The 25667-nt window shown below is 40.1% G+C and overlaps 1 protein-coding gene across 3 annotated transcripts in view; it reads left to right on the top strand.

Moving 5' to 3' along the window:
• Positions 1-25667, top strand: part of mettl22 (methyltransferase 22, Kin17 lysine) — a 45722-nt gene that overhangs the window by 3662 nt on the left and 16393 nt on the right. For all 3 annotated transcript variants that reach the window (XM_044330796.1, XM_044330795.1, XM_044330797.1), the window contains exons 2-9: positions 1702-1843; positions 2911-3061; positions 6943-7082; positions 12083-12123; positions 14909-15053; positions 15687-15758; positions 16568-16621; positions 25277-25357. In XM_044330796.1, coding sequence (XP_044186731.1) covers positions 1738-1843; positions 2911-3061; positions 6943-7082; positions 12083-12123; positions 14909-15053; positions 15687-15758; positions 16568-16621; positions 25277-25357 — 790 coding nt within the window. In that variant the 5' untranslated portion in view covers positions 1702-1737. The remainder of the gene's footprint in view (positions 1-1701; positions 1844-2910; positions 3062-6942; positions 7083-12082; positions 12124-14908; positions 15054-15686; positions 15759-16567; positions 16622-25276; positions 25358-25667) is intronic.

The raw sequence follows: 25667 nt of genomic DNA, 5'->3' as shown, positions 1-25667 counted from the left end.
CACATCAAAGAAACTTTGTTCCAAAATGGCCCTGCGTTTAGGGGTGCTGTGAAGCCCACTGGCAATGCTGGAGCCCAATCACTACAGAACTTTGCGATTTTTGCCAGTTCTGACGTGTGTGCCAATTTTTGTGAGTTTTCAAGCATCCTAAGCCCCTCAAATATGCAATGGCATACTAGAATAATAATAATAGTAGAGAGAGTAAGTCTGACAACCAATTACAGACAAACTGTAAGTGATACCCAAAAACAAACTCAAAAGTTTATTTGATGAAATATGTACCAGCAGAAGCAAAAAATGTGTTTACCAAAAAATACAAAATGGTGGAAAATTTTACAGGCAGAAATGGGCGTGGCCTATATCAGTCTAATCGGCATCATCCAAGGAACACACGATGCAAATATTGTTTTGATAGGCTTCACGGTTTATGAGTTATAAACCGGTACCAATAGCGGTGACGCTATTGGTATCATGTTTTAATATGTTAAGCATTTTATCTAAAAAATTATATAAAATCACTGAAACATGTTAGTATGTACATGTAAATATTGAAGTTAATACGAAAAATTGTACAGAGGCAATGAGACGCCAAAAAAGGTGAAATAAATAAATAAAGAGCGAAGATAATAACTCTCACACCATGCATGCTTTCAGCATTCAAACTAATAATACCTTCAGATACAATAGGGCCTTCATACCACTTGGTGCTCGGGCCCTAACAATAATCTCAACAAAAACAAGAGGTTCCTTTGAAAACAATAGACTGTTGGGCACCTGGCACTTTTGTGCTCATGCCCTAACAAAGAAGACAGGAGGGAGCCCTCCTACACAGGAGTACACTCCTGCGGAGGAGCTGGCCCTCTGCAGTAATGAGGGTTGACCCTTAATGGAAGCTAACTATGTTTTTACTCAAGTTCGCTGTATCACCAACAGCATACATGAAAGTACCTGTAACAAAGTAATACAAGGCAATGCATATTTTCTGCTTGACTGTAAGCGCATGACTCCATTGTGATGCACTGGCAACGTACGGCTCAAGAAGCTCACACAGATAAGTCATTCTCTCCGACAAGAATCTATATATCTCATATAAAAAATCATCAGGGAAAGCCAAAGGGTTATCCCAGTCTCTTAACACTCCAGGCCTACTTAGAGACCCTCTCACAATCCGTGCACCAAGATCCATGGGATCTTCTACAAATGTTGATACCATTTTCCAAGAGAATTGATTGGTCAGTAGCCGATGCTTTTATACACGTATTACGAACGTAACCTGCTCCTGAGCAGGTTAGGTGTGCAGCTTAAGTTACCATGGTGATGTACCCTGGTAAGAGATGAACCACTGTTGTAACCCTGAAAACCCAGGATTAAACCGGAAGTTACCTCGCTAATTCCAAATTGTACACTGGATTTGTTGCAGTTATCTTTCATTCTCATTGCAAGGTATGGACATCAAATTTTCAATGACATATCGATGTCAAAATCTTCCTAGTAGCACCTGTAATGTGGAGAAATCACAGGAATTTTGCGAAATTGCAAGGCACAAATTTTGAAGTGATTGGTTGAACTTGCATTAATTATTGCAATTACAAGATCGTGAATTTCTGGAGGGACTGTATAACTTAAGCTGCTGGAATTGAAAGTCTGTGTTGTAACTGGTAACCTGTTTGTACTCAAACTGTGTGCGCCCAATCTCCCCAGGTTTTGGGAGGCAGATGACAGGGGTGCTCCACTGCCATGGACCAGATCACTTTTCATCATAATAGTGTGTTGTCAGATGTTCACTTGCTCCTGCCCAATGCACACCACTTAATGATACGCCTCAACCAAGTTGGACAGCCCGGTGTGTATATGTCTCATGGCAGTGTGCTTGTATGTGCGATTACATTTGTAGTTTTAGTTTTAGACCTTGAACAGTAATATGCACCTGTTGTCTGGTTTGTGTTCTCTCTGCAAGCCTGTATTCGGTTGAGGACGTTTTGTAAGGGAAGAAACAACTTTAACTGAGTGATACATTTTCTCTATTAAAACAATCACATGGATACATCAATTTCAAGAGTTGCATACTCCCAGTTAAACCTTTATTTGTATCATATCAATAATTTTAATAGTTTCAACTAGGACCTTCAGTATTTTGATTAAGAAGCTTGTGAAAAATAAAATGTGCCAAATTCAGTAGCTACATCTGGTATTTTGGGGTGATATAGGTCATAGCTAGTTGTGAATTCTCAATATTTGACTTGAGCCCGTCTGGGACTGCCATAAACCAATCAAGCGTGCACATGAGCAAGTGGCTTTAAATGAGAATATGGAGACTGCTGTTTAATGATTTAATTTCACCAATGGAACTCCACGTATTTCTTTTGAGATTCTGATCCACATTGTTCAGGATTTCTGGTATTGTTATTAATATATATTAATTACTATATTTTTTAATATCGATATATATCACAAAAAGGTAAATGTATGCAAATTCACATATAAAAACTGATGTTGACTAATGCTCTTGGCAATCAACTGCATTTAACTTTTTAATATATTAATATTCATTCAGGTAAAACAGTAACTTCAGCAACAAATATTCTCAGATGGTGATTAAAATTGCTCAGAAGCAATTCACTCAGACAGGAACTTTTTATAAAACAATAATATAATATTTTAATATCCTCACAATACGATTCCAGTGAAATAGATTATTTCAGCATTAGCATCAACAAAAATCAAAAGGATGAGTTTGACATAAACAAGGACAAAGAGAACCACCCTATTGAAGATGTTATGGATGAGGAATGATAAAATTAGTATGTGGCGCCCTGGAATAAATCAAATGTTTTATGTAACTTTTCCACTCCATGTTTTTTTGTATAGATTTTCTCTCACTTTCTAACTTTCCTGTATTCATCCATTCAGTCTTTATCTCGAAATTCAAGATCTTGTCAGATGATGAAAGGCATGACAACAATGACCCAGAGAAAGGCCAAAGAAAAGATGAAGAGGAATGTGTGGAAGGAAATGTGGAACCAGTTCGGGATGAAGATGGAGACCTTAACATTACACATCGGTATGGAAAACCTCTTAACCAGTCAATGTTAAACATTGGTGGCTGTACTGCGAGGATTTGTGCCACTTTTTTATCCAGTTTTAATGATGCACTTTTAAGATCTTGGTTGTTTTTAGCTATATCTTTTAACTGGATGAAGTTAGTCATAATTTTAGTCATCAGACAGCTTGATTTTAAGTCATCAGTGAAACAAGCTGAGCAAACGTGAGCGGCAGCTCAGCTTGCAGCCACTCAGTTTGCAGCCACTCCCTGAACAGCATCAGAGAAACACTGACTTTTAAAGTGTAACTGTTATTCAGTGTTTTTACTGGGTTTTATCACTGGATTTGTTTGTCTTGGAGTGGAGGAGACCTCTACAGAAAATTCAGCTTCCGCTAAAAACGTCCCCAACTGATGAACAATGAAGAAACGTTAGCATGGTTTGTTTTTAGCCTGGTTGTAATTGCTAGCTGGCCTCTGAAGCATTATTATGGCTGTGTGTGGACTTCACCAGCTGGCATACGCACTGCTAAAAGACAACATCAGAAGGCTGAAACAGGATCTTCAGAGCAAGGATGAGCTATCCTGGACTTTTTGTCCGCTGTTGCTGCACAGGCCAAATATCTCTCCATGATGAGCTCCTCCTGATGTGCTAGTCTGTCCACCGAATGCTCTGCTGCTGTCATGCACAGCTGATCATTTTAACAGATGCCCAGGCCCTGACTGATGACATCTGGCGCGTTCTTGCAGCTAGACCCAAGTCCCAAGCCTGCTTCACACCCTGCAACTCAGAGCTGTGGATCCTGGTCAGGAGCAGCTGACCAGCAGCTCCCTCCAGCCGTGCACATCTGACACTCTGCAGCTGAGTAATAAATTTCAAGCCCTGCATGGTGGGGTTGGACTTTGTTCTCCAGTGAGGCTCCAGCAGGATGACCATCCATCTCCTGACCGGGCCTCTGCTCCCAAGCTGGTTGGTGGCTCCTCCATTGCCGCCGGACCGCGCCTCGCCTGCTGCTACCCTGGTCCAGTCCCTGGGATGGTCAGGCGTGCACACTCAGGCACCTCAAGCAGGTTGATGGCTCCTCCGCTGCCGCAGACTGCGCCTCACTTTCTGCCGCCTGGGTCCAGCCCCAGGTGGTCAGACATGCACACTCAGGTGCAGGGCCCACTCTCGGTGCTTGTTGTCAGCACTTCCATGGTTCAGCACATAGTGGTGCATGGTGGCTGGACTTTCTGCTTTCCAGGTGCCTACATAAAGGACATTACACCCATCGCTCTGCAGCTGCTTCAGCAACAGAACTCTGCCTCTGCAGTAGTTGTTCAGGCAGGCACCAATGACATAAAAAATCAACAGTCCGAGACTCTCAAAGAGTTTGTTTGTGGGCCTTGTGGACAGTCTGCTGGACACCAGGAAGCAGTGCGTCATTTCCAGTCCACTGAATTTCTGACCTGATTTCTGCCAGCTTTTCCCTGAAGAAGCAAAGACCTGGATCCTTAGCAACAACAGCTGCTGGCGATGTGGTCATTACCACAGAGCCTCCTGCAGTAGGTGTCCATTGCATTGACAATGTAGAAAAATTTAGAAAGTTGTTGAAAGCCAGCATCAGTCTCAACTGCTGTTTGATGATGATGCCCTCAGTGTTTGGTCATGTATCCATCTGCCCTTGTGAAATACCTCAACAGAAATGAGTAAAGACTATGCACAGATTGAGGTTTGTTGTGTGATTAGTTCCTGTAGGTAGGGAGCTGCATGTCCGTGGATGGATTTGTATGTGAGTAGCAGGACTTTGTAGTCAACCCTGAAGGAGACAGGGAGTCAGTGCAATGAAAATAGAATTGGTGTTTGTGTTTTTGCACTCTTGTCCTGGCAGTGCTGTTCTGAGTGTACCGGAGCTTCTGGATGCAAATGCACTTTTCTATGAAAAGCACATTGCAGTAGTCCATTCTTGAGGAGATAAAGGCATGGACAAGTTTCTCTGCATCTGACAGGGAAAGAGAGGGACGGAGTTTAGAGATGTTTTTGACATGGTAGAAAGAGGTTTTGCATAGATGTCTTATATGGTCATCAAAAGTCAGGTGAGGATCAAACCTAATACCCAGATTAGTTACCGAGGAAGAAAGGGGGATTTCCTGGCCGTCAAAGGTGAGATGAGGTATGGGGCATAACTGAACCTGATGTGGAGTGCCAATAAAGAGAGCTTCAGTTTTGCTGCTGGTTAACCAGAGGAAATTTTTGCTCATCCAGTCCTTTATCTTCTGAAGACAGGTGCTGAGGCATGACATGGCTGCAGAAGGGCTTGGGGCAGTTAAACAGGATGTGGCTGAGACCTGATCCTCGTGGAACACCACAGTGACAGGGAGCGATCTAGATGTGCATCCTCCAAGTGAGACATATGCAGTCCTACCGTAAAGGACTTAAACCACTTAAGTGCACAGTCTGACAGCGCAATGGTAGTGTGGAGGCTAAGAAGAGAGTGTGATCCACACTGTCAAATGCAGCACTCAGGTCAAGGAGAGAAGGGGACCCTGCATCACCTGCCATCAGTAGGTCATTCATAACCCTGAGCAAAGCTGTCTAAGTGCTGTTGCTGAACAAAAACCTGACTGAAATTTTTCAAATAGCTTGTTGTGTTTAAGGTGGTCCTGAAGCTGAGAAGCAACCACCTTCTCCAACACCTTGGACAGGAAAGGAAGGTTGGAGATAGGCCTGTAGCTGGCAAGAACTTATGGGTCAAGGGTGGGCTTCTTGAGGAGGATGACTACGACTTGAGGACAGATGGAACACTACCGGTTTGAAGGCAGAGGTTGACAGTTTGGGTGATCAGGGGCTGAGAATGGGGATGTATGATTTGAGCAGAGCTGTGGGAATGGAGTCCAGGGCACAAGTATAGGGTTCAACTTCCTGAGGATTTCCTGCCTGACACCAGTGAAATGGAGTAGAGATGGTGAGCTCCAGGACAGAGGGTCAGTGGCAGAGAAGAAGAGCTGGACCAGAGAGATCAGAGAAGTGCATGTTGTTGACCTTGGCTCTGAAAAAGTCAATGAAGCCTTCCATTGCTCTTCTGAAGCCTCAATTGGGGAGGATGATTGGGGCTTCAGGAGATGATTTATGGTGGAAAAAAGATGCTTAGGGTTGCCAGGATTGTTATTAATTAGGTTGGAGTAGAACTGTAACGGAGCAATTTTAAGGGACTTTGAGTAAGTCCTTTGATGTTCACTGAAGGCCAGTTTATGGATAGTGAGCCCAGTGTCTGAAACGTTGTTCAGGGAAAGCTTTTCATTCCCATTTCTGAGGGGTCATTGAAAGCGGAAAAGTTCTTTTGCCACTGAAAGAAAGGGAGCACTTTCTTACTAGTGGAATATTGTGCTGAATTGTTAATATATGTAATCTAATTTATGATTATTGTCATTTATTGCCATTTATTTATGTTGTGGTTGTGTTGTACAGTGAAGTTTCAGTGTGATATTGTTCTTTATCTGTTGAGCCTGTGTTAAGTTGTGTCCCAGTTACCACTCTTTTGAAATGTGAAATGAAACATGTTGACTGTGGTTATTATTTACTAATATGATCAGTTATGCAGCCATGTTTTCTTCGGCCCATGGGTGATATTAACACACACACCTCACACACAATAACCAAGTGACTCAAAGTTATTCCTACGATATCTATGGATGTACCATAAAATGGCATGTGTTACTGAAGACTAACTCGAGAACTGTGTTGTTCCTTTAAGCAACCACAGACATGTAAAGGTGTGGCATACTGTTCATGTTAAAGTTTGGTACATTTGCATGGCAGTTATGCCAAGTAAAATTGTTAATCACAGCTTTGGTTTTATATATGGTATATGCTGTCATCCATAGTCATCCAAGCATTTAAAACCATTCTTATGATTCCCCAGACCGAGGAAAACCCCTACGGCGAATATCAGTCGAGATTTGGTCTGTCCCATCATTCTCAAACAGTCCAACCCTGCACTGGAACAAGAAGAGAATACAGATGATGAAGTTGATAAGTGCTTCAAAGACATCATAAGAATTGGTAAGAACCTATATTTTGTAATGTTTTCTTTTTTTCTTTTCATCCTTATCTTGATTATCATGAATACTATACAAAAGTAAATCTCTCTTTGACTGACAAACATTTCAACTGTTTCTTTAGGAATTTTATTTAGGGAGGGGCACTGGCCAAAAACCCCAGGTGTTTGGCCAGCACCTTTCTTTCTTCTTGTTCATTAGGCCTACCAAAAAAATGTTTTTTTTTAAATTATTTTGTAAAAATAATAAATTCAGAACAGGATTAGAAGTAATTTTATATTTTAAATAAAACTAAATATTGTTTCTAGAGAAGCAACAGTAATGTTTACTAGGGCTATAGAAACTTAATAATATTTCAGTGGAAACAGATCTAACATGTCAATGAAATATAAATAATATTCCTGACATCAAAACCAGTGAAGCTTAGAAAGAATGAAAAACATAGAAATCAGTCACTATCAGTCACTCATCCTGTCCTGCTGAGGTGGATTCACTGCCTGCATGTATTGTCTCAGCCAGTAGCTAAGTTTGCATGAACTTGACAGGTTTAATATAATAATATTATAATATAGTTTTTTTCTGTTCATTTGGCTTAGGTACTGTGAAAAAACACTGAGGAACTGCGCTTAAGTGTTGTAATGGTATGTAAAACCCTGGTGTTGTTGCGGGGTGGCGTATCATGGATACGTGGTGTAGACAGTGTTGTCATAGTCAGGCAGTAAGGCATTTGTTCATATCGGTGTATTTCTCTACACTGAGCTGAAATGAAACAAGTGTACATAAATTAGGTAAAAAAAATATTAATCAGGTTTCCGTGCATTCTGTCATGCATGAGCCTACCGGGATCCCACTATCCTGCTAAAATAAGTCACATTAGTTTTTGTTTTGTTTCTTTCAGGAAGGGTGGTGGGTCCCGTTGGTGGGGCAAGCCACCCCTCCAAGGCAATGGTAGGGGAAACACTGAAGGTACAGGAAACTGTCACAAATTTGTAACCAAATACAGTACATGTACAGATGGGTGACAAATTAACGGAAAAACCAACATCAAGCATCTTAGTAAGGTGTTGGTTCACCACGTGCCACCAGAACAGCTTCGGTGCACTTTGTTATTCAAGTCTCTGGAACTCATCCAAAAGGTATTCCCTCATTTGGTGTTTTGATGGTGGTGGGGAGCGCTATCTAACACATCGGTCCAAAATCTCCCATGGGTGTTCATTTGGGTTGAGATCTGGTGATCACGATGGCCATAGCATATGATTCACATCATTTTCATACTCAACAAACCATTCATTGACCCCATGTGCCCTATGGATGGGGGCATTTTTATCCTGGAAGAGACCACACCCATCAGGATAGAAATGTTTCATAGTAGGATAAAGGTGCAAAATGCGCTCAACAGCATAACAGAGGCATCACATCCCCTCACTGTAGGGGTCAAGCATTCAGACCTGTACCGGTTTTTCTTTTAATTTGGCAGCATTCTGTAGGTGTTAATTGTGATGGTGGCATTGAGAGTCTCAATGCACTGTAGGTGCAAACTGTAAACTTCATGACTTTGGCTCACTATTCTCATTAGCTTTTTGAAAATTAACAAGTTCTCCAAATTAAATATATATATATATATATATATACATATATATATATACATATACATATATATATACATATATACATATACATATATATATATATATATATATATATATATATATATATATATATATATATATATATATATATATATATATATATATATATATGTATATATATATATATGTATGTATATATATATATATATATATATATATATATATATATTACACATTACACACACACACCACACACACACATATATAAATAACAAGCCCTTATGACACAGGGCGACTGACCTGATATTGAAAAATCATGACTAAGCTGGACACCCGGCACCCCCATAATCAATTACCCTCTGAAAGTCTGCTAGAGGATGTGAATGCAGCACTACGTACTATCCCTACTAAGACCATAACTGAGACCATTCAGCTTATATACACCACAGCAACAGTGATCCTAGAGATGCTTGGCTACAAGATGAACACCATAAGCCACAAAGACAATTACGCCCCCATGGAGAAGGAGGCTGGAGGCCAAGATCAAGGTGACATGGAGAGAAGTTAGTCAACTCTCAGAGCTACAGAAAGACCACAGCAATCTCCCAGAACAAGAACTAGCAACCATTACAATGGCAGTGTAGGAATTTGTGCACTCAAATATCTTTATGATTTTATGGGGGGAATTTTGAATTATTATTGTGCACAACTCTAACAACGAAATTATTGTCCAGTGACATAACTCATATTAGAGTATGTATATTAATATGGAAATAGTCCTCCTTGTTGGACACACAAGAGAGGTATATTAGAATTATGATTGTTAGTAATCGTAAATATGATTTTGCAAGGGTATAGGTTAAGTGACTGAGATGCAAGCACAAGAAAACACAAACAAGTTCACTTTAGATACATACACATTTATTACTAATACTACAGCTACTAGCACTACAACATTTTACAGACAAGATACAAGAGGGAAAGGGAAACTGGTACCCAAGGCTATGGCAAGTGAATGATTGAAATGCATGATGCAGTTATCTATTAGGTAGTTGGTATGAGAAACCTGATAAACAGATGAAATGACTGTTACCTGAGAAGCAGCAAGTCAAATCAACGGTACCACAGCTTAGTTCAGAATTGCCAATTGAAATTACAAATCATGAAAGCACCAGGGTTTAAGCAAGTTGATGGAGGTTTTGTATGAATACTTGCTTGCTCCCTGGGGTGGCTTCTTGTGGAGAATGGAGCCCGTTGTGCTGGGGTGAGGAGCTGAAGTCTGAATCTGGTAGTGATGAGTGAGTCAGCCGGTCCGGACTTGAAAAGGTTCCACTGGAAGAGAGCTCCTGGCTTATGCTCTCATGCTCTCCTAGGCTTGATCCTCAACTCATGATGAAGAACCAGCAACCAGTATCAAGCAGCCCAAAAGAGCCGCCTAAAAACAGCAGCTTAAAACAGCAAAACAGTGAAACAGCAGACAGCCCAAAAACAGCACAGAGTTTCAGATAAGACACTGTTTTAAAGTTTCAGTCTGCCCACCCAGTAGATGCCTCCTGGTCAATCCCAGGGTTGCAGAGTTCTGGGGGAGCAAAGTCAGTCCCCCCTGTCCACAGAAAGGTGGGTATAGTTCCTGAATAGAATTGCTTTATTAATCACAGTATTTAAAATTTAACAATTGCGTGATTCCTAATTTTGCAATTCAGATAGTAGCTTTAGCATTCTGACAGTGAAACAAGCAGAATGATACTAAACATGATATTGTTATCATGGATGATGGGATTATGTTAGTGGTATATGTCTTGGCTTAAAGGCAGTGGAATAAAAGTCTAACCAAAGTACATAACAACACACATATGATATACACACATATCAACATACAGCAATAATTGTCCTTAGACAAAATCTAAAACTAATCCATGGATTTTACAGTCCTCTGGTCTTCGGTCTGACTCCAGCCAATAACCTGGCTCTGTACAACATGGAAGCACCTGTCAGGCATCATAGCGGCTAAGATAGGCACATGGCCCAATACATGAGCAAGGCCCAGAAACAAATTGGTAGTAATACCAGGGAAGCAAGTGTTACCATCAAGTTACCATCAAGTGTGGCACATTCCAAGGTGTTGCACTATCCCTGCTGCTGTTCTGCATAGGCCTGAACCCCCTCAGCCAGATCATCTCAGAGTGGCTATGGATACAGGTTTCGAAGTGGAACAACCATCAGTCACCTCCTCTACGTGGATGACATCAAGCTGTATGCCAGGAATGAGCGAGACATCAACTCACTGATCCACATCACCAGGATCTACAGCAACGACATCGGAATGTCATTCGGACTAGATAAGTGTGGTCAGATGGTATCAAAGAGAGGGACGAGGATCAGAACTACCAGAAGGACAGCTACAAATACCTTGGGATCCCACCCACAGGCAGATGGGAACCTTGAGGAGGCCGCAAGGAAGTCAGCCACAGCCACATACCTACACAGAGTAAGGCAGGTCCTGAAAAGTCAGCTGAATGGGAAGAACAAGATACAGGCCATCAACATGTACACCGAGGACTGGTGAGTGTCAGAGACACTGTCCAAGATGAAACAACCAAGATCCAGGAATACATCAGGAAGATGGCCCCCAAAGATGAGCTGCTAAGTGAATACCTCAGTATATATATATATATAATATTATATTGGATTGCTTATGTAATTGTTAAGGAGTTTCTTTCACTTTAAAAGAGCAAGGGGAATTAATAAAAGAAAAATAAATAAAGCATGACAGTCGCAAGTTTCAATGGTTCTACTGTGGTGTTTGAATTCCTTAATAAAAACTGAGATGAGATGTTTTTCTCCAGATAAGGCACATCTATGCATAATATATTTCTATACATTTACATGTACAAATAAATTATTTGTTTAGAGTTGTAAAGATGATGTAATCCAAACAGCACATTACTGAAGAAAAATATTGCAAATATGATCGATAATAAACCCAGCAATGTCTGGCCAAAACTATCATCAGTTTCTTTTAAAGAAGTTGGCACATTCTTGTAAATTTAGCTGCTGGCTGAGACAGCAGCTAAATTCCCCCCATCCCAAACCAGCCTCTCCCTACTGGCAGTACCTGCAGGCAGTAGATCCTCATCAGCAGAGGAAGGAGGACAGTGGTCAGGATGCATGACTGATAATGACTGATGTCTGTGTTCTTCATTCTTTCTAAGCTTCACTCAATATTTTGATGTCAGGAATGTTATTGATTTTTATTGACATTTTGATTTATTTCTTATGGGATATTGAATGTATAAAGTGACTTTGCTATAAACATTACTGGCTGCTGGCATTAATGGCTGTGAGTAAGTATAGTGCACTATACTGTACACACACAGCCTGTGCATTTACTTTATATATACAATCTTTTTTACAGAGCACACTATGGCAACACCCCTGGAGGATGTCGGCAAACAGGTCAGTAAAATTTCTCACTCAACTCCTCCTTTTTCTCTGTCACTCACCATTAGCCATCCATTGTCTGATTCCTCAATCACATGGAATGTAGTGGTTTTTCCACATAAAACCCAGCTTTGTGAAGTGAGTGTATGACCTTTGGTCAAATATTAAAGTGTGTTCTATAAAAATGTTCTAATACATGGTAGTAACCTTTAATAGGCCACAGGCACAGTCATGACTTTGGTATTTTACTTTGTTGCGCTTATTTATATGTGTATATATATATATATATATGTATGTATAAAAAAATCTCCCTGTCACTCCCCTCCCATGGGGGGTAGAGGTGTGTCTTCCTCAAGCTCGGGAGAGGCCTGGGAGTTTGAGGGTTCTGCGCACTATCTTAGCTGTTCCTAGAACTGCGCTCTTCTGGACAGAGACCTCAGATGTTGTACTCGGAATCTGCTGGAGCCACTCCCCCAGTTTGTGGGTCACAGCCCCCAGTGCTCCGATTACCACTGGCACCACTGTTGCCTTTACTCCCCACATCTTTTCTAGCTCCTTTCTTTTCTCTCTCTTTCTTTCAGCCCTTGGTATTTTTTGATCTTCTGGTGTTCCTTCTTCTTGATGTTGCTGTCGCTTGGGATTGCTACATCTATCACTACTGCCTTCTTCTGTTGTTTGTCAATCAACACAATGTCCGGTTGGTTAGCCATCACCAGTTTGTCAGTCTGGATTTGGAAGTCCCACAGGATCTTGGCTTGGTCATTCTCAACCACCTTAGGAGGTGTCTTCCATTTATGACCTTGGGACCTCCAACCCATACTCAGTGCAGATGAACCTGTACACTATGCCAGCCACTTGGTTATGGCGTTCCATATACGCTGTTCCTGCCTTCATCTTACACCCTGCTATTATGTGCTGAACTGTCTCAGGAGCATCTTTGCACAGCCTGCACCTGGGGTCCTGTCTGGTGTGGTAGATCCCCACCTCTATTGATCTTGTACTGAGTGCCTGTTCTTGTGCTGCCATGATTAGTGCTTCTGTGCTGTCCTTCAGCCTTTTCCAGCCACTGGTAGGATTTCTTGATATCATCCACTTTTTCTATCTGTCGGTGGTACATGCCATGTAGGGGCTTGTCCCTCCCTGATGGTTACTCCTCCTCTGCATCATTGGGTTTCTGCTGCCTGAGGTATTCACTTAGCAGCTCACCTTTGGGGGCCATCTTCCTGATGTATTTCTGGATGTTGGTGGTTTCGTCCTGGACAGTGGCTCTAATGCTCACCAGTCCTCTGCCTCCCTCGTTCCGTTTAGTGTACAGTCTCAGGGTGCTGGACTTGGGGTGAAACGCTCCATGCATTGTGAGGAGCTTTCTTGTCTTGATATCAGTGGCCTCTATCTCCTCCTTTGGCCAGCTTATCATACCAGCGGGGTATCTGATGACTGGCAGGGCATACACATTGATGGCCCGTATCTTCTTCCCATTCAGCCCACTTTTCAGGACCTGCCTTACTCTGTGTAGGTATTTGGCTGTGGCTGACTTATTTGCGGCCTCTTCAAGGTTCACATTTGCCTGCGGGATCCCAAGGTATTTGTAGCTGTCCTGAACATCTGCAATGCTGCCTTCTGGTAGTTCAACCCCCTCCATTCTGATCATCTTCCCTCTCTTCGATACCATCCGACCACACTTATCTAGTCTGAATGACATTCCGATGTCGTTGCTGTAGATCCTGGTGAGGTGGATCAGTGAGTTGATGTCTCGCTCATTCCTGGCATAAAGCTTGATGTCATCCATGTAGAGGAGGTGACTGATGGTTGTTCCACTTCGGAACCAGTATCCGTAGCCACTCTTTGATATGATCTGGCTGGGGGGGGTTTCAGGCCTATGCAGAACAGCAGCGGAGATAGTGCATCACCTTGGCATATGCCGCACTTGATGGTAACTTGTGCAATTGGCTTTGAGTTGGCCTCCAGAGTTGTTTCCCACAGGCCCATTGAGCTCTTGATGAAGGCTCTTAGTGTCCTGTTGATGTTGTACATTTCCAAGCATTCCAGTATCCATGTGTGTGGCATTGAGTCATAGGCCTTCTTGTGGTCAATCCAGGCGATGCGCAGGGTGGTCTGCCTGGCCTTGCAGTCTTGGGTGACTGCTTTATTGACCATTAGCTGGTGCTTAGCACCCCTGGTATTACTACCAGTTCCTTTCTGGGCCCTGCTCATGTATTGGGCCATGTGTTATTCATCTTAGCCACTATGATGCCTGACAGGAGCTTCCATGTTGTACAGAGGCAGGTTATTGGCCAGTAGTTGGATGGGATCGTGCCCTTCTGGGGGTCCTTCATGATCAGGACTGTCCGCCCTTGGGTTAACCACTCTGGGTACGTCCTCATCCATCATGGTCACATTTCTATGTAATCACTGTGTGTTATCAAGTCTTGCCTTATTTTTTACATGACAAGCTGAGCTGCACAGTTCTCAAAAAATGTGATAACCTCAAGATTCTTAGTCCTAATGTGTATGCATATCATGCATTGTATATGTGTCCAACCCTGACCAATAGATAAAAGTAAAAAAATAAATATTTTGTTTTATCATTCTAATTTAGTTGAAGTAAGAGTTTTATTTTAATTTAAATTCATTTTAATAAATATATTTTTCAAAATGTTAAATATAAATATAATATGATGAATGGAAATTACATTATGTCAATGGAAAAACTTCTGAACTGTGCCATGAATTGTTTGTGTTGGGGATGGTTGATGTCAAGAAGGCATTAAAAGTATAATTTCTTTTTTGCTTACCTCAGGTATGGCGAGGGGCATTCCTCTTGGCTGACTTCATCCTTTCTAAGCCATTCATGTTCAAAGGAGCAACAGTCCTAGAGCTGGGAGCGGGAACTGGCCTAGCCAGCATCATCATGGCAACCATAGCCAAAACAGTGTACTGCACAGGTATAATGTCATCAAGTAGATCCTAATCAAATTGTATACTGATCAGCTACTGTATGTATTATTTCTCTTTGAATATATTAGTCTGAAATTTAAAAAAAACGAACTATTCTGTGAATACAACTGAATCAACTTGAAGCATTCAAGGCCATTCTAGATCTTGGTAACACTATGTGCAAGTAATCTGAAGGCAAAGGTCAATTTACTTGTTTTCTTCTGCACCTTAAACTGCATCTCATGGTCTTCATCAGGGAATGGAGCTGGCTTAGATTTTATCAGGTGACCACTAATGAAGACTGTAAAATTAGTTTGAAAGCTCAGAAAAGGTGTTGAGAATATTTTGTCACACCTACTTAAACTAAGGTCAAGAATGAACTTCCATTCTCAAGTCGTCTCAGTTGTATTCACAGAATCCTCAGTTTAATTCAGATATTCAAGCAGTGACAACACACACATTGTAAAGCTGAATTGTAGCCCTTTTCTAAATTCAAGGTACTGTACCTTAAAAATGTGCTTTAATGTCCTTTTGGGGGGATTTGGATAGGTATGATAGAGCAAAACTATTTTGAAGTTTAGCAAACAGTAGACATTTTACTGTTTGTTTTCATGGCTGAATTATCTAATTTTGTGTTGCAGATGTGGGGGAGGACCTTCTAAGCATGTGCAGGAGAAATGTTACATTAAATACACACTTGATGGAGCCTTCAGGTGAGATATCACTGACTACCTTTACATGCACAAAATATTCCATTTTTTGCCCTTATTCCGAAAAAAAGGCTCACTCTTCTCTCATTCCTCTCCTCTGTCTGCCTTCCAGCTTCAGTATATGTCATTTTGCCAGTGCAGGGGTAAACAGGCAAGAGAGCTGTGTGTTGTAAACTACAGTAAAAAACCTAATTGAGACCCATATTCTAAATGCACTGTATACATGTCCAAAGAATGCTCCTAAAACTAGAATAATACCGGCATATCCCACGTCTTAATCGGAAAATGTTACATTCAGATAAGGCCTAATTTGGAATATCCAAACAGAATATGCTGTGTGCATGACTTGTATCAAATTCAGAATATTGTCATATTCGGAATAATAGTGGAATATTAGTGTGCATGTAAACGTACCCACTGTGAGATTACTTTTTCTTTTTCCCCTCATTTCCCCTCAATTATTTCCAGTTCCTCCTGACACCGCAGGCCCTTTTGCTGTTCTATTCCTTAGTCAGCCTGGAGGTCTTTCTTTCCTTCTTTCTTTCTCTCATTTGTATTTGTCTGTTGCACCAAAACTCCCAACAACTGACCCTATGATTTGAGGCCCCATGAGATACTGAATGGCTTTTGCAGACTTTGATTTTGTTGTAACTTGTACCCTATTTCTGCATTTTGTTTTTAGATTTTTTTTCTTGTCAAATTTGTTAATGAGCTGGAAAAAAGTTACATTTTGACTTAAACTGTAGAGTAAAATGAAAACCCAAGAAAAGCATATAAAAGTTTGGCTAAATACTATGTTTTCTGACCATCAGGTGGTGAGGTGAGAGTGAGAAAATTGGATTGGCTCCAGCATGACCTTTGTACAGGTAACATACTTATTTTTTGCAGTCACTATCTGGAGTACTGGCCAACATACAAAAAGACACACAAAAACTAACATGTTGTCTGAGAGCTATCATATAAATATCTTGACATTCCAATGAAAATAAAGTACAAGAACGGTATATTATGTGTGTTGTGTTTACAGACACAATTACATAGAATGAAACGTCCTCCTAAAAGTGATGAGAAGGACAGAGCTTCAGTCTGGGCTTGAGAGAGATTCCAATCACTGAGTGCCACACCAAACACTGCCAAATTTTGTTCTGGGCTCTATGACCTTGACACATGACATGACTATGACACCTCTATGAAAAAATTTTAAGTACCTTAGTCCAGAATTGATTCAAACTTGGACATGACCAAAGTGAATTGATAATAAAACTACAGTGGCCCTGAAGTGCAAATCACAACAACAAATCAAAAAACATAACAACAAATAACAAAACACAACAACAAATAACAAAACACAACAACAAATAACAAAACACAACAGCAAATAACAAAACACAACAACAAATAACAAAACACAACCGCAAAAGCAGACAACAGAACCGTAAAAGCTGACATCCTCCTAAGATCCTTAAGACTTTACAAATTAATAAAGCCAGACTATACTGACCTTTATTGTAAGCTGAAGACCTCTTTATTTACTAATACTATTGATTTTGCTTTAATATTTATGTATTTTATTTTTATTTATACTCCTTAAAGGGGCCGTAGTCTGCACATTTCCAGGTCTATATTTATATGGAATATCTTAGCATGAGTTCACACAGTTCAAAACTCAAAACTCCCACTCTGTCCTGATTGGTTAGCTTCCAGAAGCTGCATCACAGCCAACTTTCGCCCCCTCAGGAGGCTATGTCAACAACCTATGAAACAACTTCAAACATATAACCCATCGGAGTTATAGTTTTTGAGATCTAAACCTAAATTGATATTGAGAGCATTGTCAAGCTCTCATTCACTGCCATACAGTCTGCAGGCTGTGTGTCTCCTCACCCTCCCTTTCTAAAATTTACAGATTCTCTCCTCCTGAAGCACTGTGTAGACATATATCCTTATGCTCAGCTACTTCTGCTGCCACTAATAATGTACAAATCTTGAGGTTAGAAACTACTGTTCCCTCATCAGTGTTCCATTAAGTTCACAAGATTCTGAGTGATTCTGACACAAAACCCAAACCCTTCTTCACTCTTCATTGTTACCTGGCACCCCCATACACAGCAAAACTTAGCCATTTTCCCTTCAGTTGAGAGTATATCTCAGCTTCCACTCAGGCATCCTCCATCAGCTGTGCTAGTGACACGACGCTACTAAGTTAGGTTAAAAATGTCCGTGAAGTTTGCGGACATAGTAGCTAAATATGTCAATGGAAAAAAAAAATTTCAGCGGATATCTTAGTCACAAAGAGATTGAGCTAGCAAAGCACTTTTGTGTTTATATACATGGTATTTATTCAGTTTGGGAAATGCTGCAATCTCCAGAAAGCATTAGCTTGATTAGCTAAGCTAATAGACTTGATGGAATCGAACTTGATTGAATCGTCTCTGTTGCTAGGTTGTTACTAAGGGTTGACCTACCTGCTGGAGTAGTTAACTAGGTTTTATTACATAGGATTCTACTGACCTGAGTGATTGTTTTCCACGTATTAGTCATACCCCATGTAGTTCTATGGAAACAGAGATAACACAAGCAAAAAGTTTTTGTTTTTTTTTTGTTTGTATCTTTTATTTTGTTGGTAAATGTTGTATAAACGCAATATTACATTCGAGGGTGTGCTTTACCTTATTGTTGGCACTTCAGTGATGCTTATGGAATTCAGTGCAAGCGCCTCGTTCCTGACCACATTACTGTCGTGCCAACAATGTTGGTAAAGCACACCCTCAAGTGAATATTGCTTAAATATTGCATTTTCCACTGAGAATAAAAGGAATATCAGCTGTCACAATGTCAATTTTTTCAACGCTGATATTCTCATCAAAGGTGAAAAAATTGACATAGTTACTGATTTTAAATATCTTGGTGTGACACTGGATCCAAATTTGAACTTTAAGAAACATGTTGAAAAAACGGTTAAAACCATAAAGCACAATTTAGCAAATTTTAGACATATTAGAAACTGTCTCTCTTTGGACGCAGCCAAGATATTTATGCATGCTATGATTCTTTCTCATATGTCTTATTGCATCACATGTAGGGGGCAGGCTGGAGAAACAGCCACAAAACCCCTTGAGTCCTTATACAAACAAACTCTAAAAACTCTGGACAAAAAGCCAATGCATTTCCATCACTGTAGGGTACTGGAGAAATACAATTTACTGAGCTTTGACAATTTTAGATTATTCTCAAATTTGTGTCTAGTTTATAAAATTTTAAATGGTTTGGCCCCCCCTCCACTATGTGACTTTGTGTACACTCACTCAGTAAGTTCTATTAGATCCTCCAGAATATCCTCTATACAAGATTGTACCATACCATTTCGTCGTACTGCATTTGGGCAGTCAGCTTTCTGTGTGAAAGCCACCACTCAGTGGAATGCCCTACCTGATTATATGAAGAACTGTAGTTCTATCAATGCATTCAAGGCCAAATTAAAAAAAATATAAAAAATTAAAAAATCAACTAAAGACGAATCAGCTGTATGACCACTGAGCCTAGTATACATTATTAATTCTTAATTGACATTGTGGGTGTATGTGATGTGCTGTTGTGTGTAGCTTTGTATTTTGTATGGTGTGTTCTTTGTGTTTTGTTTTGTTTTTTGCTTTGTACTGTTTGTTGTTGTGCTGTTGTATGTTTTGATTATAATGGACTACAGATGCAAATTAGCTTCAAGCTAACTCCGGTGCAGGGCATCATTTACGCTTAATACTGCACACTGTCTTGTTCAATAAATCAAAATCTGTAAATCTGTTTTTGTTTTTTTTCACAGGCAGAAACTTAACAGTCACGTGATGTGGACACAGGCTAATAGAAAAGATTTTTAAAAATTAGGCATCTCACAATTTTATAGCCATTATTGTGGGACTAATATGTTTTGCACTGGGGACAAATGCTGCTACACATTGATGTGATGTGAGAATGGTTGCATATTTTGGTGATTTTTTTAAATTGAAAATATGTAAATACAGCCTCTCTAGGATATGGAACATAAAACACAATATTTTTAGCAAACATTAATTATGTCATAAACTGAACAAAAAATAAATAAATAAAAAATCATTGTGGCATGTGTAAATGTTTAGGCACCCTACATAGTCAGTACTTAAGAACACCCCCTCTGGCAGATATCACAGCTTGTAAATGGTATTTGGAGCCAGCTAAAATTCTTTCAATTCTTGTATTTGAGATTTTCTCCCATTCTTCCTTGTAAAAGGCTTCTAGTTCTGCAATATTATTGGGGGTGTGGAAGGGGGTGTTCTCAACTGCAAATACCGCACAGCTTTGTATAACTAACCTTGACAACCAAGCTGTATTTTTACAGTGTTGTCAAAACACAGAACATAGACTAACTTATTAGAGATAACTTCTCGCAGGATTTCCACCTCGCAGTGTACCCCCCACCGGGCCTAAGCATCGGGAATTTAAAAAAAAAAAAAGTATTTTAATATGTTTTCTAAATTAAAGTGTATTATATAAGTAGCATAGCTACTTTAAGGAATAGCTCAGTGCATAGGGAGCGTGTGGTCAACAGAGAGAGAGAAAGTGTGTGTATGTGTGTGTGGCTGCACACAGATGCAAGGATGAGCCAGAGTACAACTGCTGCTTTCAACTAGAACTGGAGCAACCCGCCTACCATGCAGAGAGCAGGCTGAGCAGGTAGAGAGTGGGACTGAGGGACCGGCACTGAGACCCGGGGAGACATGAGCTGCTGCTTGTTAACAACTACAGCAGAGAGCAGGAGGGAGGTCTGTGGTAGAATGTCTCACTGTGCTACTCAGTGCTGCAACTCTGCTACTGCTGCAGACTCACGGAGCAGGCACTTTAGTTTATAATTGTAGCATCTCTTGTCCTAAGTATTGATAACACCTTTACATATGTTAACACCTCCTAATTTTTTTTCTGGCGGAAAATTATGCAGATGTTCATGATACTAACCATTCATGAACACCAGTTTGATTCTACTCAAGAATTTGGCCAGCCGTCTTTTCTGCAGGGAAAAGCCAATAACAGTCCTTCTGCCCCTGCCGGCTATTCACAGACGGGTCTGTTGGAGTGAATTAATGCGCTGTATTCAGGTCTACCATGATATAAGATTTTACCCATTTTAAATAGTAAAAAAAAAAAAAGAAAATCTATGTGGCGGTCAATGTTGATATTGTGGCCGGCCACCACAAATAAATGAATGTATGGTAAACCCTGTATTTTCTTCCCTTCAACCATGCAATATTTCCTATGCTACTGGCTACAACAGAACCCCAAAGCATGATAGATCTACCCCCATGCTTAAAGTTGGCAAGGTGTTCTTTTCATGAAATGCTTCTCCTTTTTTTCTCCAAACATACCTTTGCTGATTGTGGCCAAAGAGTTCTATTTTGACTTCATCAGTCCACAGCACTTGTTTCCAAAATACATCAGGTTTCTGTAGATGTGCCGTTGCATACTTCTGACATTTGATTTTATGATGAGGACACAGGTAAGGTTTTCTTCCACTGACTCTTCCATAAAGGTCTTGTTTGTGCAAGCATCGCTGCACAGTGGAATGGTGCACCACCACTCCTGTGTCTGCTAAATCTTCTTGCAGGTTTTTGCAGTCAAATGGGGGTTTTAATTAGCCTTTCTGACCAGCATATGAGCAGTTCTCTCTGAGAGTTTTCTTGGTATTCCAGATCTCATCTTGACCTCCACAGTTCCCCTAAACTGCCATCTCTTAATTACATTTTACACTGAGGAAACTACAAGCTGACAACATTTTTCTATCTTCTGGTAGCCTTCCCCTGCATTGTGGGCATCTATAACTTTCATTTTCAGAGTCTTACATAGCTGCTTATAGGAATCCATAGTTGCTTAGTGTTTACACAAGGTTTGAAGAGTCTGAAACTGGCACCAGCTGACATTTCCTAATGACAGTTGTTGACAAACCTCAGGCCTAATGAGCTGATTAAGGTTTGAAACCTTGTAAAAAGAATCTGTGACTTTGGGTGCCCAAACCTTTGCTCATGCCACAATGATGTTTTTATTTGTTTTATTTTTGTTCAATTTATGACATAAAAAGTATCTAATCATCAATTTTTGCTGAAAATATGTGTTTTATGTTCCATATCCTGGAGGGGCTATATTTACATCTTTTCAATTAAAAAATTACCAAAATGGGTTAGGGTTAAGGTTAGGGTATTTTCAAGGGGTGCCCAAATTTTTGCATGCAACTGTAAGGTGTTAATTGCTTTAGGCCACACCCTCCCTCATTACACAAATACACACCTGAAAATGATTAAATCCAATAAGCATTCAAGTTTATATGGTTTGGAGTTGGAAAATGTGCATCGAAGTCATGATAAGGTCAGAATACTCACTTGCCTAATAATTCTGCATACAGTGTATTTATAAGATCAAGGTGACTGTCCATCATGATCAATCAAATTATATTGTGCTTGAGTCTCATAACCAGGTTTGTTGCAGATGTTTACTGCAGACAGCTGTTCCAAAAGGCCTACTGTTAAATATCAAAGCACACATTGATCCCATTAGTAAATTAAAGTCTGGTCCTCGCTGATGCTCACAAAATAGACAAATATGTGTGCAAAATGGCTCTCACTCTGGTACTGGTAAGGTCTTATGCACATTGAAGTTGGATTTTATGGCAAGAGGACATGAACAGTTACTATCACTGTTGCTCAATCAATGAAATGGGCACAGAGACCAGCTATGAGGCTTCTGAGGGGCTTTCAAATAATAGGAATAAAGATGAATTTGATCAGATGATGTTGTAGCCAACGAGATATCATGCCTGACTGTCAAAATGAAACCATTTACAATATGTCTGAGTCGCATGGCCAGACGTGTTGAAGATTCAGAGGGGGTTGTTTCCAGGCAGCTGTTCGAAACAGTGCTCCATTAAATATGAGACTGCACAATGGCTCTCTGTAAAAGGAAGCTCCGGTCTTGTGCACAGCCTATTTAGTGTTAGGCACAAGGTGATATGTCAAATTGAAGCTCTGTTGTCTAACAGTTCAGTTAACTGATGAAGAACGTGTGTGTGTGTGTGTTCTCAAATTGCTGAAGAATGAAGAACACTCACTGCATTAATGAGGTGATCATGTTAATGTTCCAAACTGTAAACAGCCACAATCAGCATGTTTAACTTTCGTGTACTCATTAGAATAAGTTGGCAAAGTGTGATACTGAACTTGTCTTAGCCCATACTATAGGCTAGCATTACTTTTAAGATCCACATCTACTCTATTTCTCAAACCAGACATATTGGTCCTAACTACTACTTTTAATTTTCATGAGAAAATGAAGCACTGATGAAGTGACAGATTGTGTGTTTGACCTAATGCACCTTTATGATTCATTGTACACAAAAGACATCTTATAACTATTTGATTTTTATTTGTTTATTTATTGCGAGACCCTGCCATGCAGTCAATCAGTGATGCTAAAGCTTCACAATTTAGCATCACAAAGGTGTTTAGATGTAACCTAACAAATTTGAAGTTGCTGGGGTTAAATCTATAGGAGGAATTTGTTAAAATACAACACCTGTCAATGGCTTCACTTTGCAAAAAAATTGCAAAGTAGACTCAAAATGGTTGACTCTCTGTAGGAAGGGTAGGGTATGGCTCCACGAGGCTAGTTTTTATAGTCTGCAGATGGTACATCTTCCTGCCAAATTTTGTACATATACGTCAAATTTAAAGGAGGGGGCTTTGACTTGCACAAGGCACAGGAGCAGTAGCTTCATTAAAGGTTAACTACACACTCAAATTCTGTTAGCTCCCTCCCTCCCAGCATATTTAAGAAATGCAAAAGAGCACTGGAGGGCAATGACTAAAGGGGGTTTGGCCTCAGGTCTATGTAGTATGTGATGTGGGATGTCAGGGGACACTGACTGACAGTGTAGCAAGAATAGCAATGTAGTGGTATTGGACTGACGTGTTAGACAGTGCTCTCCACCACCATCATCAAAACACCAAATGAGGGAATATCTTTTTGAAGAATGGTGTTGATCCCTCCAGAAGAATTCCAGAGACTTGTAGAATCAATGCCAAGGCTATGAATTAGGGCATTGTCATTGTCATCCAGAAATGTTTCATCATAGGATAAAGGTGATGACTCAGAACAACTTTGTATTGATTTGCACTGACCCTTCCCTCTAAGTGGACCCAAACCATGCCAGCAAAATGACCCCCACAGCATAACAGAGCCACCAGATCCCCTCCCTGTAGAGGTCAAACATTCAGACCTGTACCAGTTATTCCATGTCTGTCCTTGGACTTTTTACCTGTTAAAGGGTTTTCATACCTAGCAAAGCAATATCACACTGATGTGAAGCAGCAGTAGTTGAAAACCAAGTTAGAAGTAGTTAGTAAAGGCTTTCTGTAACTCATAGCTTATTAAAATTAATTACACAGATTATAAATTTACAACTTATGTTACAAAGTAACAAGCCAGCTAAAAAAAAGCCAGCAAGCTACTTGAACGGTTAACCAGCTTTACGGTAAATTGTTAATGATTTGCACTTATATAGGGCCTTTCTAGTCCTCCGACCATGCAAAGTGCTTTTAGACTCACTACAAGCCACATTCACGCACACTCACACCAGTGGTGGCAAGCTACCATGCAGGGTGCTGGTGCAGCCATCGGGAGCAATTTGGGGTTCAATACCTTGCCCAAGGACATTCTGACATGTGGACTGGAGGAGCTAGGAATCGAACCACTGATCTTCCAATTAAAAAGAACTACCTCCTGGACACAGCCACCCCAACTTTCGCACACAACCAAATTCTAAATTCAAGTCAATATTTCACTGTAAAATACCTTGTAAATATGTACAGGAATGTTTGTTCATGTTTGTTCATAAAGACTACAACAGTTATCATCCATATGGTTCAGGTCAAGCAGAATGTACATCACTTGACCCCTATTTATCTGTGCTGTAATAAAAGACCTGCAACACTGCAGTATATTATGTTAACAAATGGAGCAAAGTTTTGAGTAAATTTTTTCCTAAAAGATGCAACATAATTTTTCTGTGGCCATGTCCTACTCCCTAATGAGACTATTATTTCTAAAAATGACATATTGGTCCATGTTTTGCTGCCAATTGAGAATGGTGATGTTGATACACAAGTTGCCACGAATGGCAGAAGAAGAAGTGCTTCTAATCATTACATTAACATCTGCCATTTTTAACTAAGGAATAAAAAAAGGCTTACTTTTTGCTTTTTGTCTTTGGATTTGAAATTATAATCAAATAACATATTTTTCATTGTTTCGGTTTATAAAAGGTAACTTCAAATTACAAATTTTTCATTTCTGGTTAAAAACAAAAGATTGTAATGTACATGAACTGAAAAAGAAAATTCGGAAGACTTTCTTCCAAGGCCTCCTTCAGCTTGGGTATGAGCTGCTTCAACAAGAACAGCCAACTTTTGACCACAAAAAATGTTTGTCCATTTGTCTACTCTTTGTAGATGCTGATGTGGAATTTAACTGGACAGAGGAGGAAGTAGTGGATATGTATAACAACACTAGCTTCATCATTGCTGCTGATGGTAAGTTATTGAGCTGAAACAGAACCATGACAATGTGAAATGAAGGATTCAGAAGTTAAATTGGCTTGGATTCTCAAAAAAGATGCAATGAACCATGATTTGTTTTTATGATATTACTGATTGTTTTGTGACCAGGAGTGTATGCTCTGACTTTTTTTTTCAGTTCTGTCATCAAGCTAAACATAGAAACCTCTGATTTTTTTATTATGGTGATGCCACACCCCAAGAGGGATCCATTAATAAATTAATTAAAATACTTTCTTTTGTTACAATCTATTTATAAATTGACTTGAAATTTCGAGTAAACCCA

This window comes from Thunnus albacares, chromosome 17, assembly GCF_914725855.1.
Source record: "Thunnus albacares chromosome 17, fThuAlb1.1, whole genome shotgun sequence".
Classification (NCBI taxonomy): Eukaryota; Metazoa; Chordata; class Actinopteri; order Scombriformes; family Scombridae; genus Thunnus; species Thunnus albacares.
Note: the sequence above shows the minus strand (reverse complement) of the source record. Positions and strands in the feature narration are given on the sequence as shown.